Source organism: Leptopilina heterotoma, unplaced genomic scaffold (assembly GCF_015476425.1).
Source record: "Leptopilina heterotoma isolate Lh14 unplaced genomic scaffold, ASM1547642v1 Lhet_52, whole genome shotgun sequence".
Lineage (NCBI taxonomy): Eukaryota > Metazoa > Arthropoda > Insecta > Hymenoptera > Figitidae > Leptopilina > Leptopilina heterotoma.
This window is the reverse complement of record NW_025111114.1, coordinates 2832257-2852728: the sequence shown is the minus strand read 5'-3', so window position 1 is coordinate 2852728 and position 20472 is coordinate 2832257. Positions and strand designations below refer to the sequence as shown.

Sequence of the window (20472 nt, the reverse complement as noted above, 5' to 3'; positions counted from 1 at the left end):
TTATTTATTTATATATATTTAAATAATTGAATTCTCGTTGAATTTTCGAATAAAAATTGATTTAAAAACGACTTTTAGTTAAAATTTTGTAATAACAATTGAAAATTAAATGCATTATAACATGAATTTTTAGGAATTATTGAATTTTGAAAAGGTTTAAAATTTAAATCTTGGAAAATTTTTATTTTTCATAATTTTAACTAACAATTCTGTAGAATTAATTTTTTTTTTTTAAAGTTTAATTAAATTTGTTTTGCATTTATTTCAGCTTTTTATTTTCTAACATATATATTTAATTGAAGAATTTACGAATAATCGAAGTTTCAAGTAAAATTGATTTGTAAACAAATGGATTTGAAAATTCTCAAGAAAATTTTGCAAAAATTATTAAAAATAATTACATGTTTTGATGAATTTACTTAAAATTGTATTAAAAATAATGGAAATACTTTGAAGAATTTTATTATTTAAAAAAATAATTAAATTCTTGCAACGAATTTCTATTAATTTATTTTTTAAATAATTGAAATCCTGCAAAGATATTATTCATGAAAATAATTGAATTCTTGCAACGAATTTTATTACATTTTTTTTAAATTGAATTTTTTAAAGAAATTTTATTAAAATAGTCGATTTTTGAAAATATTTGAATTTCACCGAAGAATTTCATTATTTGTGAAATTTAATTGAATTCTTGGAAAAAATTTTGAAATTACTTACTTTTTTCGAGGAATTTATATTTAAAATAAAATTGTATTAAAATTTAAAAATAATTGAAATCCTATAAAAAATTTTTATTATTTATAAAAATAATTGAATTGTCTTACACAACGAATTTTATTACATTTTTTTAAAAAATAATTGAATTCATGTGTGCAAAATTTTATTACTTGTAAAAATAATTAAATTCTTGCGAAGGATTTTATTAAAATTTTTTTGTAAATATTTAAATTTTTTTCTGAAAAATTTCATGTAAATTGACATAATTATTATAAGTAATTGAATTTCAAAAAGGTTTGAATTTGAATCTTTTAGAGAATTTTAATTTCTATGGTAAAATAATAATTATTAAATATTTATTTAAAAAAGAAGGTAAGAAGTTAAAAATAAAATTAATTTTTTATGTCAATCCTGAGTAATTACTTAATTTATTTTTTTTTTATTTGGCTCTATAAATGTAATAACTAGAGCCAAAGAAAATAACAAAAAAAAATTAATGTAACTACTTTTACAAAGCCAAATAAAATAAAAAAAAATAATAATAATTCTAATCATATTTATAGAGACTAATAAAATAAATGTAATTTCAATGATGGAGCGAAATAAAATAAAAATGTAATTACATTTATAGTGAGAACAAAAATTTTTTTCTAAAAATACGAAATCGATTCCTTAAAAAAATAGAATTGATTCATCGAATAAATTTGAGAATGTAATGGCGCATATAAAAATTTTCTCGACTCGATTCTTGGTGGAAGAAAAAAAGAAGAGTTTTATAATCTCATCATATAAAAGAAGCGAGTCATTGGAATTGTGAAGAAGGCGAATGGGTGTCGATTGGTCCCATGTGGTTCGCGCGGTCCTGTATATATCACTCGAAAAAGATTCACTATGTGTTATATTACGTTTGAAAGTGCCGACACACACGCTTGTCGTTGATTAATAATCATGCGGACTTGGAAGGGTCGCTTCACACACTGGACCCATGAACTTTTTAAATATTCTTTCTTCTTGGCCTTTGTACTCTCTGATCCTTTCTTTTTTCTTCTCTCTATTTTTTATTTTTTTAATTATTCTCTCTCAAAAAAAAAAAAAAATAATAATAATAATAAACTAAAAATATTTTTCAATGCGCGTTAGAAAATTGAATTGATTATGGTAATTGTATTCTATTTTTTCTCTCTAAAGGTTTATGAGAACGTTTATATATTAGAGAGAGAAGAAAGGTAAACTCTTACATTTATACATGAGTTTAGAGGTTTTTTTTTTTGTGCTCTCATAAATGTTTATAAAAACTTTTACGTGAAAAATTTCATGTAAATTCCAGTGAAGGAATTTGTAGCTGGATTTTGTGTGGAAAATTTAAAATTAGTAAAAAAATTGTAAGAATAATAGTAATTATTAACAAAAATCACAAAATAATTATTATTGTTGTTGTAGTTGAACCGTCATTATTTAATTGTTGTTTAATTTTTAATTGAATTTATTTTTATTTTTATTATTATTTTTTTTCTTAAATAAAATTTTAATAAAAAAAAACCTCTTAAATAGTTAAACAGAAATAATTATTATTACATTGGTATTAATTAATATTACTATTAATTAATATTTTTAGTAACTAAACATATAATTCTGTATTCTTAATTTGGAAGGTTGAGATTTATTTGTAAAATTTACTAATTCAAAAGAAAAGAGTCAGTCACTGATTAAATAATTAATAATAAACATTAAATAAAATTAAATAAAAGTAAATTTTCTAATAAATTAGTAGACATTACAATTTATTAGTAAAGTTTACTAATTTAATAGCAAAACATCAGTCACTAATTCAAATTAATAAACATTTTTACTAATTCAAATTTAGAGAGTATTATTACTATTATTATTAATTAATTATAATTAAATTAATTTCCACTCTGCTCAGAAATTCAATTATTTTCAAAAATTTTAATAAAATTTATATCGAAAGTTTAGTTATTTTCAAAAACTTTTAAACGTTAAAAAAAATTCAATAAAATTCTACGCAAACATTTAATTATTTTCATAAATATAATAAAAATTTCACAGGAATTCAATTATTTACAAATTATTTTCATATATTATTCAATTACTTTCATGAATAATAACATTTTTTACAGGGATTCAATTATTTTCATAAATAATAAAATCTTCCATAGACATTCAATTCTTCTTAAACATTTTAATATAATTTTTCATAAATAATAAAATTCTTCTCAGGAATTCAATTATTTTTTAAAATTTTAATAAATTTCTCTGTAACTGTTCAATTATTTTCATAAATAATAAAATTCTTCGCAGTATTTAATTATTTTTAATACAATTTTACAGGAATGGCTCGAAAAATGTAATTATTCTTAATTAATTATTTTAAAAAATGTTTTTTTTTTAATTCTTTGGAAGAATTCAATTATTTTCGATAATATTAGAATTTTTCACAGGAATTCAATTATTTTCAAATATTTTAATAAAATTGTTCGAAAGAAATCAGTTACTTTAAATACAATTTTAATTAAATTTTTTTGATATAATTCAATTATTCTTTTAGATTTTAATAAAAATCTTCCCAAGAATTCAATTATTTTGATGCATTTTAATAAAATTCTTTGCAAAATTCAATTATTTAAAAATATTTTTAATAAAATTCTTCGCAGTAATCCAATTATGTTTAAAAAATTTACAAAAATCCTCGTCAAAATTTCAATTATCTTTATAAATAATTGAATTCTTCTCCAAAATTCAATTATTTTCAAAAAATCTAAAAAAAAATTGTCAACATTTCAATTATCTTTATAAATGAATAGCAAACTCCATTTTTATTCATATTAATAATAATATTCATAACAAAAATTCAATTATTTTCAAAAGTAATTAAATTCAATTATTTTCAAAACTTTCAATAAAATTCTTGTGCAAAATTCCAATTATTTTTTAATACAATTTTCATCAAATTTCTCGAAAAATGCAAATATTCTTAAAAAATTTTATTAAAATTTGTCAAGAGAATTCAATTATTTAAAAATTTGTTGATAAAATTCTTTATGAAAATTCAATTTTAAGAAATTGTAAAAAAAAACTTGATAATTCACAAAGAACTTTTTCAAAAATTATTTTTAAAAAAATTGACTTAAAGAAGAATTTTAGTAAATGTTACAAATAAATTAGTAGAAATTTTTATTTATTAGCAGAATTTACAAATTGAAAAGCAAAAAGTCAGTCACTAATTCAAATTAAAAAACATTTTTACTAATTCAAAATTAGAGATTATTATTATTTATTATAATCAATTAATTAATTAATTAATTAATTAATTAAATAGAAAAAATAACTATGACAAAAAATATATAGAAATATATATAAAATATATCAACTGGAATAAACTGGAAAAAAGATGAAATTTTTTTTTCAAATTTTACTTTAAAATTGTAATCGATAAGATTGCAATCTTAATTTTATTGGATCTGGTTTATAAAATATATTGATAAACTAACTGCAGCACATGATACTCGCAACAAGGACATTTTCTTTTGCTATTTTGCGTTTTTTTAAAAAAACAAAAAAAACAAAAAATTCTAGTGGTTTAATAAATTTCATAACGTGTAGTTGTTATTTCAGTACTTTGGAACCTGTTTCTCGTTATAGAAAATGCTTTCGCGTCGCGACGTTCCTGGGTGTCAATCGACATCCTTCGATGTGCGACAAGTTTTCTTTTCTTTTTCGGTTTTTTTCTTTTTTTTTATAATCGACTTTTACAGATTCGTGTGATATCCATCAGTAATTTACTCTGAAAAAAAAATTTTTTTTTTTAATAAACAAAATCGTTTTTGGAAATTTTTTCTTGTAACTTCATTTGGAATTAGTCTATAAATTTTGTTAATGTTCGAACTGAAAAATTTATAAAATTTTATATTCTTGAAAATTGAAACGAAATATTTATTTTTGATAAGAGTCATTTTTGTTATATATTTATTTTTGATAAGTCATTTTTATTATTTATTTTTGATAAGAGGCATTTTTATTATTTATTTGTTTATAAAAGAAGTCATTTTTGTTATTTATCTTCCATAACAATCTTTTTTACAATTTACATACTTTTATTAATAAATCATTTTTATTATTTATTTTTGTTAATAAATCACTGTTATTAGTTTTTTTTTCGAAAAAAAAAAAATTTTTTTATTTATTTTGCAAAAATATTTTTGCCATTGAGTGTAGCATACGTGTAAATATCATACACAAGAGGCGTTAACTTGACGGATAAGAAGACTAAATACCGCGGCTATTCAGGACGTTTGTTGGCGACCTTACGTTGCTTGTTAACAAGTAATTTGCTTCATTGGACTCTTGTCCCGTAAATACCGCACTGAAAGAAAAATTGAAAGTATATTAGTGGTTAAAGGAATATAAGACTTTGGACAAAAACTAGTTGGACGTGATTGTGACCAGACACCCTTTCAACCTTCATACGCCAATCACCTTATATGTATTAGACAGAATCGGAAACATTTATGTATATAGAAAAAAAAGTAGATTAGCTACATTGTCCTTGGATCAAATTCCAAAAGTCACCAATTGAAATATTTTATGAAACTTTTTAAGATCTTTTTTTCTTAATGAAAAAAATAAAAAACTAACAACTTTTTTAATGATATCAAATTGAGACAAAAAACGAATCAAAATTGTTGCTTCACAACACTTTTGATTCGTTTTTTGTCTCAATTTAATATTTGCAGAAAAACTGTTATTTTTTTTTATGACGAAAGTTTTTAAGATCTTTTTTTTTAATAAAAAAAAAAATAAAAAACTATAAACTATAAATAAAAATTTATTTATTTACTTCATTTTTGATATAATAATTAAAATAATAAAACCGCTGCCAAGTTAAAAGATAAATTTATTAAAAAAACCTGAAAAAGACAGGGAATTTTGATCGAAATCCTAGAAAATTGATGTTTTCTAAAGTTATTGTATAATTTGAAATCTAATTAATTTTTAGAATACAAAAGAAAATTTTGAATTTTTGTTTTTTTTTGTTTGCCTCATAAACTAGGAAATTACCACGAATTCTAATACAAAACCTTCCATCTTTTTCATTTCTGACAAAAATTTATTTTAAATAATTTAATTATCTTTAACAACTGTCATAAAGTAATTATTCATAAATTATTTAATGAATAATTTTACTTAAATATTACAAAATTAATTCAATTTTAAAAGTGTTGCGTTTACAATTTTAAATAAATAGATGAACATCAAAAAGTTTTAATATGCAATTTTAGAAAATTTCAATTTTCAATGAATTTAATTAGAAATTTTGAAGAATTTAGATTTTTGAAAAATAGAAAAAAACTCAACGCAAAATTACAATTTTAATCAAATTCAATAAATTATTAAGCATAATTTTTTTTTAATTTATTTTTTATTCATTTAACTTTTGTTAAATGAATAAAAAATAAATTTAAATATGAATCTAAGTTAAAAACACTAAAATAATTAAATTTTTTTAGAAAAGTTACAAAATGATAGCACAAATTCAATTATTTTCAAAAATAATAAAATTCTTCGTAGAAATTCAATTATGTTCAAAAATTAAAAAAAATTCTCGTCAAAATTTCAATTAATTTTAAAAATAATAAAATTATTCTCTAAAATTAAATTATTTTCAAAAATTGTAATCAAATTCTTTGCAAAAATTTCAATTATTTACAAAAATTTTTCTCAATTTAATGATTTTCAATATCAATGATTTCAATAAAATTTTCCAAAAGAATAATTAAATGTTTGCGTAGAATTTTGTTAGAATTTTTTTCAAATAATTATTTTTAAAAAATTTCAATAGAATTCCACGCAAACTTTTAATTATTTTCATAAATATAATAAAAATTCCACTGGAATTCAATTATTTACAAATTTTTTATAAATTTCTTCGCAATAACTTAATTATTTTCATAAATAATAAAATTCTTCGCAGAAATTCAATTATTTTCAAAAATTTCAATACAATTCTTTGCAAAAATTTCAATTATTTTATTTTATGTTTGGGTGGAATTTTGTTAAAATTTTTTAAAAATAATTTTTGAAAAATAATTATTTAAAAAAATTTTAACAGAATTCCACGCAAACTTCTAATTATTTTCATAAATATAATAAAGATTCCACTGGAATTCAATTATTTACAAATTTTTTATACATTTCTTCACAATAATACAATTATTTTCATAAAGAATAAAATTTTTACAGGCGGATAAAAAAAAATTGCACTTTGATTAGAAATTTTAAAGAATTTAGATTTTTGAAAAATATAAAATAGAAATTAAAAACTCTAAAATAATTACATTTTTTTAGAAAAGTTACAAATGATAGGAAAAATTCAATTATTTTGAAAAATAATAAAATTCTTCGCAGAAATTCAATTATGTTCCAAAATTAAAAAATATTCTCGTCAAAATTTTAATTATCTTAAAAATAATAAAATTCTTCTCAAAAATTAAATTTTTTTCGAAAATTTTAATAAAATTCATGGAAATTGCAAAAATTTCAATTATTTCCAAAAATTTTCCTCAATTTAATGATTTTTAATGTCAATGATTTTAATAAAATTTTCCAAAAGAATAATAATAAAAATTCCACTGGAATTCAATTATTTACAAACTTTTTATAAATTTCTTCGCAATAATTCAATTATTTTCTTAAATAATAAAATTCTTTTTATGAATTTCAATGATTTTCATATTAATATGAATGAAACTCTTTGCAGAATTTCAATTATTTTTAGTACAATTTTAAAAAACATTAAATTATACTCTATAAATTATTTATTTTTATATTTAAATAATTGAATTCTTGTTGAATTTTCTAATAAAAATTGATTTAAAAATGAGTTTTAATTAGAATTTGAAATAAGAATTGATATAAATTTCTCAAAAAAATGCAATTCTTCATAATTTTATTTAAATTCTTCTAAAGAATTAAATTATTATTATTATTTTTTTTTTTCGAAGATTTAAATGAAATTCTAGTCAAGAATTCAATTATCTTTATAAATAATTAAATTCTTTTTAGAAATTCAATTATTTTCATAAATAATAAAATTCTATTCTATTTCTATTCTATTTAGGAAATCAATTATTTTCATAAATAAAACTCATCGCAGACTTTCAATTACTTTTTAATACAATTTTAATCCAATTTCTTCGAAAAATGTTATTATTCTTAAAAATTTTATTTGATTTCGTCAAAAGAATTTAATTATTAAAAAATTTGTTTATAAAATTCTTCATGAGAATTCAATAAATAATTTATTTTTGTATTTAAATAATTGAATTTTCGTGGAATTTTCAAATTAAAATTTTTGAAATTCTGAATTTTTTATACTTTTAACATAACAATTGTGTAGAATTAATTGTTTTTGAAAAAGTTTAATGGATTTCTTTTGAAATTATTTCAAGTTTTTATTTTCTAATTTATATTTCATTGAAAAATTTGCGAATAGTTCTTATAATACTAAAATAATGATTTTATGAATCTTTTGAAGAATTTTAATCCCTATGGAAAAATAATAATTGATGTTTTCGATTAATTTTACAATTACAGAAATTCTTAAATAAATGTAATAGATTTAATTTGGTAAATAATAATAAATGTAGTTTTAAAAACCTGGAAAAATTTCGTTTTCAAACTGGAAAACCCTAAGGCTCTTCATAATCTCGAAATATTTATGAAAATCTGAAAGAAAAATGTTATTTAAAATACAATCGATTAATAATTTATGTGTACAATTTTATAATACAAAATTCATTTTTTTCCCGAAAAAATCGAAAAGTTAGGAAAATTTACACGTGAGAAAAAAGGCCGACTTTGATGTGTCTGTAATTACAATGATTAATGCGCCAATTTTTTCTGTCGTTTGTCGATAAACATAATAGCGCTGGAAAAAGAAACGAAAAGAAAACATTTTAAATGGCTGAGTTTTCAATCTATATATAAAGAGAGAGAAAGAGAGAGAAAGAGAGAGAGAAAAAAAGAGAGATTTAATCATCGGAAAGACTTGTTATTATAAAGTTCACGTGTAATTGAAACGACAACTATAAGTCCAGGTGTTGCGGCACCATTCACCTATGTCACGGTCGCGCATCATCTTGTAATTATAGATTTTCATCTACACCACTTGCTATACTCTTCTTGCCATCCTTCAATCAAATAGCTTCATACTTGAATGTGCCACAAGAAAACTTACCATTAATATACATCGATCTCATATCGCAAATGGAATAACGCCGCGCGGCGCGGGGCACTTCACACACAACACATTATGTGCGGGTATAATTATAACTTTAATGCCGAGACTTGTTGCTTGTAATAATATCTTCAACAAAAAAGTATAACCAATTTAATATGAGAAGAGCAAAAAAAAAAAAAAAGAAAATTGTTTCAAAGAAAGAGCCGCTGTTTTTTGAATTTATTTATTTATTTATTTATTTACAAATAAAAATATAACAAAGGATCGTCCATAAATTAGGTAAGACATTTTTTTTTGGTAAATTTATCCTCCCCCCCCTCGCTATTTTTAAAATTTATAAAAAAAATTCTGAATTTTGGTGTCTTTTTTGTCTGACTCATAAACTATGAAAGTATCACGAATTCTAATACAAAATCTTCAATTTTTTCTATTTCTGACAATAATTTCTATTCACCTAACTTAATTTTTTGAAGAACTATCATAAAATTATTAATTATTTAATTAATAATAATTATACCTTAATATTTAATATTTTTATTTTTAATTATTATATTTTTTGTAATTTTTAATTGAATTTTAAAAGAGTTGCGTTTACAATTTTCATAAATAGATGAACTTCGAATGGTTTTAATTTGAAATTTTAGAAAATTTCAATTTTCAATGAATTTAATTGGAAATTTTAAAGAATTTAGATTTTTGAAAAATTTAAATAATTTCAATTCTTCTGAAATTAGTTGATTTGTTTTAACAAATATTTAATTAATTATTAAAAATAATGCATTTATAGAAGATTTTTAGTTAAAAACACTAAAAAAAAAATTTAATTTTGGGAAAAGTTACAATAAATAATTGCAGAAATTCATTATTTTCAAAAGTAATAAAATTCTTCGCAGAAATTTAATTATTATGTTCAAAAATTTTTTTAAATTTTATTCAAAATTTCAATTATCTCCGAAATTCAATTATTTAAAAAAAATTTTAATAAAATTCTTGGAAAAATTTCAATTATTTTCAAAAATTTTCATGAATTAAATGATTTTCAATAAATCTACTATTTTAATAAATTTTTCAAAAGAATTCAATTATTTAAAAAAAAAATTTTTTGATAAAATTGTAAGCAAACATTAAATTATTTTCATAAATAATAAAAATTTCACAAGAATTCAATTATTTGCAAATTTTTTATTTTCTTCGCAATAATTCCATTATTTTCATAAAACATAAAATTTTTTTAAAGGGGAGATTCAATTATTTTCATCAATAATATCATTCTTTTTGGGAATTTAACTATTTTTACAAATAATAAAACTCATCGGAGAATTTCAATTATTTTTAATACAATTTTACAAATGTAATATTAAATGTAATATAATTTTAAAAATATTTAAATATTTTTTTAATTTTAATTCCTCGAAAAAATCAATTATTTAAAAATTTGCTGATAAAATTCTTTATGAGAGTTCAATTTTAAGAAACATTCAATTATTCATTAAATTATTTATTTTTACATTTAAATAATTGAATTCTCGTAGAATTTTCTAATAAATATTGATGTAAAAATGAAGTTTAGATAATAATTCAATATTCAAAGCATTATAGTATGAATTTGTAAAAATAATTGAATTTTGAAAAGATTTCAAATTAAAATCTTGGAAAATTTTAATTTTTCATAATTTTAACTAAAAATTCTGTAGAATTAATTTTTTTTTGAAAAAGTTTAATTAAATTTTTTTGCAATTATTTGAAATTTTTATTTTCTAAAATATTTCTAATTTGAAGAATTGGCGAATAATCGAAATTTCACGTAATTCACGGAATTTGTCGAAAAATGTAATTGTTTTAAAAAAATTTTTATTAAAATTCGTCAAAAAAATTCAACTACTTAAAAATTTGTTGATAAATTTGTATAGGAGAATTAAATTTTTTCCAATATTCACTTTGTATTGAAAGCCTCGAAAGAATTTAATTCTTTTTTGTCTGACTACAATTGACCTATACTACTTATATATATTTTCTTATTTTAAAAAGTAGATTAAAATTATTTTCTAATGTTTTTTTAATTGATATTTTAACCCTTAATTTTCTTTTGAAAACTTTGTATTGAATTCCTCGAAAGAATTTAATTGTTTTTATAAATTACAAAATTATTTACAGAAATTCAATTATTTTCAATACAATTTTAATATAATTTCTAGAAAAAATTCATTTATTTTTAAAAATTCCACTAAAATTCTTTGAAACAATTCAATTATTTTCGCAAATATTAATAAAATTTCTTAAAAGAATTAACTTATTTTTATAAATAATAAATTTCTTTGCAAAAATTTCATTTATTTTCAAACATTTTAATAACATTTTTGTATTTAAATATTTGAATTCTGGTAGAATTTTCTAATAAAAATTGATTTAAAAATGAAATTCAGTTAAAATTTTAGATAATAATTGAATATTAAAAGCATTAATGAATTTTTAGGAATAACTGAATTTTGAAAAGGTTTGAAATTAAAATCTTTGAAAATCTCAATTTTTCATACTTTTAACTTACAATTCAGAATAGAATTAATTTTTTGAAAAAGTTTGAATTTTTTTAAAAATTATTTCAAGTAATTTTCTAATATATATTTAATTGAAGAATTTCTGAATAAACGAAATTGAACAAATGATGAACAAATGAATTTGAAAATTCTCAAGGAACTGTTTAAAAAATTATTAAAAATAAATAATTTAAGGAATCATTATAAAAAATAATTTCAAATCATTATAAATCATTATAAATCATTATAAATCATTTAGATAAAAATTCTACACTGAAAAAAAAATTTAATTGATTCAAATATCCATTTAATTGACTATTATCAATTAAATATTTACTTGAATCAAATAATATTTATTGGAGTCAATTAAATTGTATTTGAACCAATAATTTCAGTATTTGAATCAAATACCATTTAATTGACTCGAATAAATATTATTTGATTCAATTAAATATTTAATGGATAATAGTCAATTAATCGGTTAATTGAATCAATTAAATCTTTTTTTCAGTGTAGAAGATAGTAATTTAATAATTGTTTAATAATTGCTTTAATTAAAAAAAAAATTGTAGATATAATTTCTAAATATTCTTTTTTGTAAATTGTGATTGTAGGTATGTGAAGACCGTCGTTGATTCAAGTCTTCTTGCTCAGAAGTACAATCCAGAGTTTACGTTATCGGCATCATCAAGTAGTGCAGCCGATGGAGGCAGTCGTCACGACAATAGCAATAGCAATACCAGTGTTTTAATTGACCAGCTCAGGCATATTAACCAAGTAAGTTTTTTTCTACTTTACTCTACACTAATTTAATTGAAGGAGAAATACTTTTCCATTTTTTGACACAAATTTAATTAAATATGATTATAGAATTACAAATATCGACGAAAATTTGGAGATTCAAAATGGAGAGACGCTATTCTCCACCTGAGAACGCCAAGGTCACCGCTAGATGGCAGTTCAGTTCCTTCTTTGAATTTTTACTGCCATCTGGTGGCGACCTTGGCGTTCTCAAGTGGAGAATCTTATCCCTCAATAACTTTTAGAAAAAGTAAAAATTAAAATAATAAAAAAGTAAAAAATAAAAATAAGAAAAATAAGAAAAAAGTAATAAATAAAAAAATAAAAATAAGAAAAAAGTAATAAATAAAAAAATAAATATAAGAAAAAAGTAAAACATAAAAAGATAAAATAAAATGCAAAAAATATTTTCGTGAGATTAATTTAAATTGTATTAAATTCAATCCGAAGCCTGCAAAAAAATACAAATGTATAAATCATATAATATAAAAACTATTGAAACATATTTTAAAGAAACAGAAAGGAAATTCCTTCTCTTTTCTCTCCCTGAATAATTATAGAAAGAACATTAACACCTTTTACGAGACGATGCTAATGAATTATATACAGTAATAAGTGGCACTTCTCGGCTCCTTGGACGGCTTGATGTCGAGGTTAAATTAGCATATATCGTAGCAACACGCATATGTAGACGGTATTAGCTCAAGTCGTAAAATCTACAAAAGGGTGATTTGAGATATTCATCTTCGCACTTTGATTCGAACAAATCGCCTCTAACTTGTTTATAGTATTACTATATTCGTAGGTTCAAATAAATGATTCACTCTTCTCTCTCTCTTATTGTTGTGTGCGTTCAGGTAATGACACCAATATAGCCGTTTTGACATGCTCAAAACCGTCAGAGAGTCAGCCGATTAGCATCACCAAGGTAGACATCTCCCACGCGCTACTACTCAGACATTCAATTATGTATACATATATATAATCGTTGTTGTCCTCTAGCACTTGTGGTGTCATTGCTTCAAAATCCAATATAACGACTCAGGTTCGTTAATAAAAAAGAAAAGTTTCATTTTTTTTAATTTTTAGTTCAATATTAATTTATTTTTACTCTATTTTATTCATTTTCTTTATTTCATTTATTTATTTAACTTATTTAATTTATTTAATTCACTTAATTTATTTTATTTATTTAATTCATTTAATTTATTTAATTCATTTAATTCATTTAATTCATTTAATTTATTTAATTTACTTACGCCCATTTTACTAAAAATTTGAACTTTCAAATAAACGAAATATTTTATTCGGTGGCAATTTTTTCAAAAGTTATTTAAGCACTAGACCAGGGATGCTACGCAACTTGGAAACCTGGAAAACCTGGAAATGTCAGGGAATTTTATAAATCTTGAAAAAATCTGGAAAAGTCAGGGAATTTTGACCGAAATCCTGGAAAATTGTTGTTTTCCAAAGTTATTGTGATTATTCTTGAAATCTAATTAATTTTTAGAATTCATAAGAAAATTTTTAATTTTGGTGTTTTTTTTTTGTTTGCCTCATAAACTAGAAAATTACCACCGATTCTAATACAAAACTTTGCATTTTTTCCATTTCTGACAATAATTTATTTTAAATAATTTAATTATCTTTAACAACTGTCATAAAGTTATTATTCATAAATTATTTAATGAATAATTTTACTTAAATATTTCAAAATTAATTCAATTTTAAAAGTTTATGATTTTAAAAAAATATATGAACATCAAAAAGTTTTAATATGAAATTTTAGAAAATTTCAATTTTCAATGAATTTAATTAGAAATTTTGAAGAATTTAGATTTTTGAAAAATAGAAAAAAAAACTCAACGCAAAATTACAATTTTAATCGAATTCAATAAATTATTAAGCATAAAAGTTAAATGAATGAAAAATAAATTTAAATATGAATTTAAGTTAAAAACACTAAAATAATTAATTTTTTTTAAAAAAGTTACAAATGATAGCAGAAATTTAATTATTTTCGAAACTAATAAAATTCTTCGTGGAAATTCAATTATGTTGAAAAATTAAAAATTATTCTCGTAAAAATTTCAATTATCTTTAAAAAAAAAAAAATTCTTCTCCAAAATTAAATTATTTTCAAAAATTTTAATATAATTCTTTGCAAAAATTTCAATTATTTCCAAAAATTTTCCTCAATTTAATGATTTTCAATATCAATGATTTTAATAAAATTTTCCAAAAGAATAATTAAATGTTTGCGTGGAATTTTGTTAGAATTTTTTTAAATAATTATTTTTAAAAAATTTTAACAGTATTCCACGCAAACATTTAATTATTTTCATAAATATAATAAAAATACCACTGGAATTCAATTATTTGCAAATTTTTTTTATAAATTTCTTTGCAATAATTCAATTATTTTCATAAATAATAAAATTCTTTTTAGGAATTTAATTATTTTTATGAATTAAAGTCATCGTAGAATTTCAATTATTTTTAGTACAATTTTATGAAACATCAAAGGTAATACTTCAATAAATTATTTATTTTTATATTTAAATATTTGAATTCTCGTTGAATTTTCTAATAAAAATTGATTTAAAATTGACTTTCAGTTAAAATTTAAAATAATAATTGATATAAATTTGTCAAAAAATGTAATTTTTTATAATTTTATTAAAATTCTTCTAAAGAATTAAATTATTTTCGAAAATTTTAGTCAAGAATTCAATAATCTTCATAAATTCTTAAATTCTGTTTAGAAATTTAATTATTTTCATAAATAATAAAATTCTTTTTAGAAAATCAATTATTTTCATAAATAATAAAATTCTTTTTAGGAAATCAATTATTTTCATAAATAAAACTCATCACAAAATTTCAATTACTTTTTAATACAATTTTAATTTAATTTCGTCAAAATAAATTAAGTATTTCAAAATTTGTTTATAAAATTCTTTATGAGAATTCAATAAATAATTTATTTTTGTATTTAAAAAATTGAATTTTCATAGAATATTCAAATTAAAATTTTTGAAAGTCTGAATTTTTCATTTTTTTAACTAACAATTGTGTAGATTATTATTATTATTATTATTATTATTATTATTATTATTATTATTATTATTATTATTATTATTATTATTATTATTATTATTATTATTATTATTATTATTATTATAAATTGTAATGTAGTCACAGGAATTTAATTATTCAATTAACTTAATTTACTTTCAATTGTTTTTAATACAATTTTAAAGGTCTTCTTCGAAAACTGCAATTATTCTTGAGAATTTTATTGAAATTCTTTGAAAGAATTAATTTATTTAAAAAAAAAAATGTGATAAAGTTCTGTATAAGAATTCAATTTTTAGAAATAATTAATTATTCAATAAATTATTTATATTTTAATATGTCATTTATTTCTATATTTTAATAATTTAAAAAAAACTCAATTAAACTTTTTCAAAAAAAAATAATTTTATAGAATTGTTAATTAAAAATATGGAAAATTCTAATTTTCAAAGATTTTAATTTGAAACATTTTGAAAATTCAACTGTTTCTAAAAATTCACGCTATAATGCTTTTAATATTAAATTATTATCTAAAATTCATTTTTAAATCAATTTTTATTAAAAAAATTCTCCGAGAATTCAATTATTTAAATAGAAAAATAAAAAGAATTTTATCAAAAATTTTTTAAATAATTATTCTGACGAATTTTAATACAATTTTTAAGAATAATCACATTTTTCGAGGAATTTTATTAAAATTGTACTAAAAATAATTGAAATTCTTCGATGAGTTTTATTCATATAAAATATGAAAATAATTGAATTATTGCGAAGAAATTTTTTTAAAAATTTGTAAATAATTGAATTCCTGTGAAATTTTTATTATTTATGAAAATAATTAAATATTTGCGTAGAATTTTATCAAATTTTCTCTAAATAATTGAATTCTTTTGGAAAATTTTATGAAAATAGTAGATATTGAAAATCATTGAATTGAGTAAAATTTTTTTTTTAAAAAGAAGATTAAATAATTTTTTTGTTTTTTTTTTGCAGGTGGTCCAATCACAATTATCACTAGCGCCTGATATTGGAATGCCATTGGCTGACGAGGCTTTTGACGGATCGGGCAGTGGTGGAGCTAGAGCACGAGGAGGAAATGACAATGAGGAGGATTACGAGTACGAGAACAAAAATGATTATGGTTATAATGGCGACGACGATGATGATGATGATGATGATGAACACGAGGCCTCTGGATCAGGAATGGGTCCAACAACATTAGGTAATTTATTATTTTTCTTTCTTTTGATCAGGAAAAATTATACTTTCATTAAATTTATTTATTATTGGAAATTTTCGAAAATATTTTTATTACTTTGTATACTTGTTTTTATTCAAACTATTTTTTCCTATTGAAAGTATTTTTTGATTGAAAGTAATTTTTATTTAAAACTATTTTTCTATTAAAACTATTTTTTTCTTAGAAGTATTTTTTTATTAAAAGTATTTTTCTATTAAAACTATTTTTTCTTAAAAGTATTTTTTTTCTTAGAAGTATTTTTCTATTAAAACTATTTTGTCTTAAAAGTATTTTCCTATTAAAAGTGTTTTTCTATTAAAACTATTTTTTATTAAAACTATTTTTTATTAAAGCTATTTTTCTATTAAAACTATTTTTTCTTAGAAGTATTTTTCTATTAAAACTATTTTTTCTTAAAAGTATTTTTTTATTAAAAGTTTTTTTCTATTAAAACTATTTTTTATTAAAACTATTTTTTATTAAAACTGTTTTTCTATTAAAACTATTTTTTTCTTAGAAGTATTTTTTTATTAACTATTTTTTCTTAAAAGTATTTTTTTATTAAAAGTATTTTTCTATTAAAACTATTTTTTTAAAACTATTTTTTATTAAAGCTATTTTTTATTAAAGCTATTTTTCTATTAAAACTATTTTTTATTAAAACTATTTTTCTATTAAAACTATTTTTTTCTTAGAAGTATTTTGTCATTTACACTATTTTTTTATTAAAAGTATTTTTTATTAAAATTTTTTATTAAATTAAATAGAAAATGTAGATTTAATAATAAAAATAAAAATTATTTAACGACTAAAATAAAAATGAAAATATAATGCAGTCATTATTAATTAATAAATAACATTAAAAATAAAAATTTTTTTTCTTCTCGTAGATCCATCGCATGAGGAAAAACGTCCAGGCGAAGAAGAAAAACCAGCATCAAATTCAATGATGTTATCGGTATCAATCTTTACTTTCGTCACCGTCATCATTTCACTGGTGGCTTAATTTTTGGCATTAACTATATTAATATAAAGAGAGAAGCACAATGAGAAGCAGGACGAATTCTCGATGCTTGGTGCAACTTGATGATGGGAAAGGATTCTCAAAGATTCTTGAGGCAACATTCGCGAGATGAGAAAGAAAGAGTCGATCTGTATTGTTGCGGTCAACGAACGCAAAGAAAGGATGAATTTTCTTCAGTTAAAATAACAAAAAAAGAGGAAATAACCAGAGATAATGAATAAATCTCGAGGTAATAAATGTTTTTTTTTTGCACTCGTGACCAAAATTCTGTATTCAAATAGTTTCGGTTTATATAAAATGTATAATTGTATAAAATATATACATTAAATGTATATTCAAAATATTCATAATATATATTCAAAATATATATTCAAAATATATATTCAAAATATATATTTTATACATTTTATATATTTTATAATACTATATTTATAAAAACAACAAAAATTTTAGGATGATATCTAAACTCAGGGACCGTTAAACGCGAGATAGACGCACGTGTGACCTTCCAACGATTTATTTCAATGGACGTAAAAGTTTTCAATCAAATTTTATTTTTAATATTTCTAAAAGCTTTTATTATTTATTTATTTTTCTTTTCAACTAAATGCGACATTTTGTCGCATTTAATTTTATAGATTTTCACAATCATTTTCTAATACTTTAAAAAATGTTTCTTAATTTATCGAATTTTAATTATTTTAATTTAACAATTTTAATTTATCAATTAAAATTTGATTCCCACTAAAATTAATTTTTTCCAAAATGATAAATTCTACTATTTTGATAAAATTAAAGGAATTTATAAAATTTACCAATAACTCGAAAGAATTATTAAATTATAACTTAAGAAAAAAATTTTTTTTTTATTAGTAAATTTCATTAATTAGTGAAACGAAATAATTTCATTTGTTGAATTTTAATAACTGGTTCAAATAGGTATTAAATTAAGTGTAAAATCAATTAATTGGGAAATTATTAACTGGAAAATTAATTAAATGAAAAATTGATCAAATGGTTTATTTATTACCTAGTTAATTAATTAACTAGAAGATTTTTTAACTGGAAAATTAATTAACTGATTTATTTATTACCTAGTAAATTAATTAAATGGTTTATTAATTACCTAGTAAATTAATTAACTGGCAAATTAATTAACTGGTTTATTTATTACCTAGTTAATTAATTAACTAAAAAATTAATTAACTAGAAGATTTATTACCTAGTAAATTAATTAACTGGAAAATTGATCAACTAGAAGGTTTATTAACTGAAAAATCCATCAATTGGTTTATTTATTACCTAGTAAATTAATTAACTAGAAGATATTTCAACTGGAAAATTGATTAACTGGAAAATTAATTAACTGATTTATTTATTACCTAATAAATTAATTAACTAGAAGATTAATTAACTGGAAAATTAATTAAATAGTTTATTTACTACCTAGTAAATCAATTAATTGAAAAATTAATCAACTGGATTATTTATTACCTTGGAAATTAATTAACTAAAAAATTAATTAACTGGTCTATTTATTACGTAGTAAATTAATTAACAAGGAAAATAATCATTTTTTTTAAATTTACGATATTAATGAAATTTTACTAATTTTTAATAATAAATTAATTTAATTAACAAATTTTATCAATTAGTAAAATAGAAATTAGTTCATTGACAAATAAAATTTGTTAATGAATTTGTTAATGAATTTATTAATTAATTTGTTAATGAATTTGGTTATGAATTTGTTAATGAATTTATTAATTAATTTCTTAATGAATTTGTTAATAAATTATCAAATAAAACAAAATTTATTTAATTTATAAATCTCACAGAATAGTAGAAAAAAATTATCTCGTAAAATGAATTTTATCATAATTGATGGGGAAAAAAAACGAAATTATTTCATCAAATAAATTTTATTGAATAGAAAATATTATCTAGTGAAAATTAAAATGGAAAATTACAGTAAATTTGCCATTGTCACAATTTATAAGATTAAAAGTCGCCATATAATTTATAAAATCAATTTCTGACTGCCAAAATAGTAATACTATAACACGCAATTAAAACGAAATTGCACGGCATCGAATATTGCGTCCGAGAAATAAAAAACAAAAAAAAAAAATACACTGAATATTTGCGTGTAAATGAAACGATCCCTGTATTATAGGTATTCCTTTGGTGACGTGACGGCGTGTTCGGTGATTCGTTTTGTACATTTCTTGAGTTCGGATCATTGAGAGTTAGTGCCTTTTTAAATAACACATTCGGACCGCCTCATGTCTGTAAAAAAAAAGAAAAAAGAAAAAATACCTATAAATAATTATGTACAGGGCTTTCTTGCTAATATGTGTGAATGATTATTTGAAAATGCCTCTTTTTATTTATATTATACGAAAAATTTCGTCACTAAATCAAATATTTTTTTTCTCTATTTTTTATTTTTTTTTTCTAATTATTGATATTTTTTTTCTAATTATTGGTATTTTTTTAGCTTTATTCCTAAATTGGATATTTTAACTCCTAAATAGGATATATTTTACAGTAATAATATTTAAAATGTTTAAAATTATCCAAATTAAGTATTGAAGAAGCTGTTGAGAGAAGCGGTCCCCCACTTTGTGGACGAAGAGGGGGAAGACGCCGGCATGGTGGGGGGTCGCTTCTCTCAGTGCTCGTTCGGATCCAAAGTATTTTTTCCCTGGTGTATTTATTCCCATTTTTTTTTTTTTTTAAATGGCGAACAAAATTTTAGGATATTTAATAATTTATACAAAAATGAAAATATTAGCTTTTTTTCGATTTGACTTAT

The 20472-nt window shown here is 20.0% G+C and overlaps 1 protein-coding gene across 1 annotated transcript in view; it reads left to right on the top strand.

Annotated features, from left to right (window-relative positions):
- Window positions 1-18393, top strand: part of LOC122508013 (division abnormally delayed protein) — a 191666-nt gene extending 173273 nt beyond the window's left edge. Inside the window, exons 6-8 of the mRNA XM_043621080.1 lie at window positions 12126-12288; window positions 16384-16612; window positions 17521-18393. Of these exons, the coding sequence (XP_043477015.1) occupies window positions 12126-12288; window positions 16384-16612; window positions 17521-17636 (508 nt within the window). The 3' untranslated portion in view covers window positions 17637-18393. The remainder of the gene's footprint in view (window positions 1-12125; window positions 12289-16383; window positions 16613-17520) is intronic.
- The last annotated feature ends 2079 nt before the right edge of the window (window positions 18394-20472 follow it).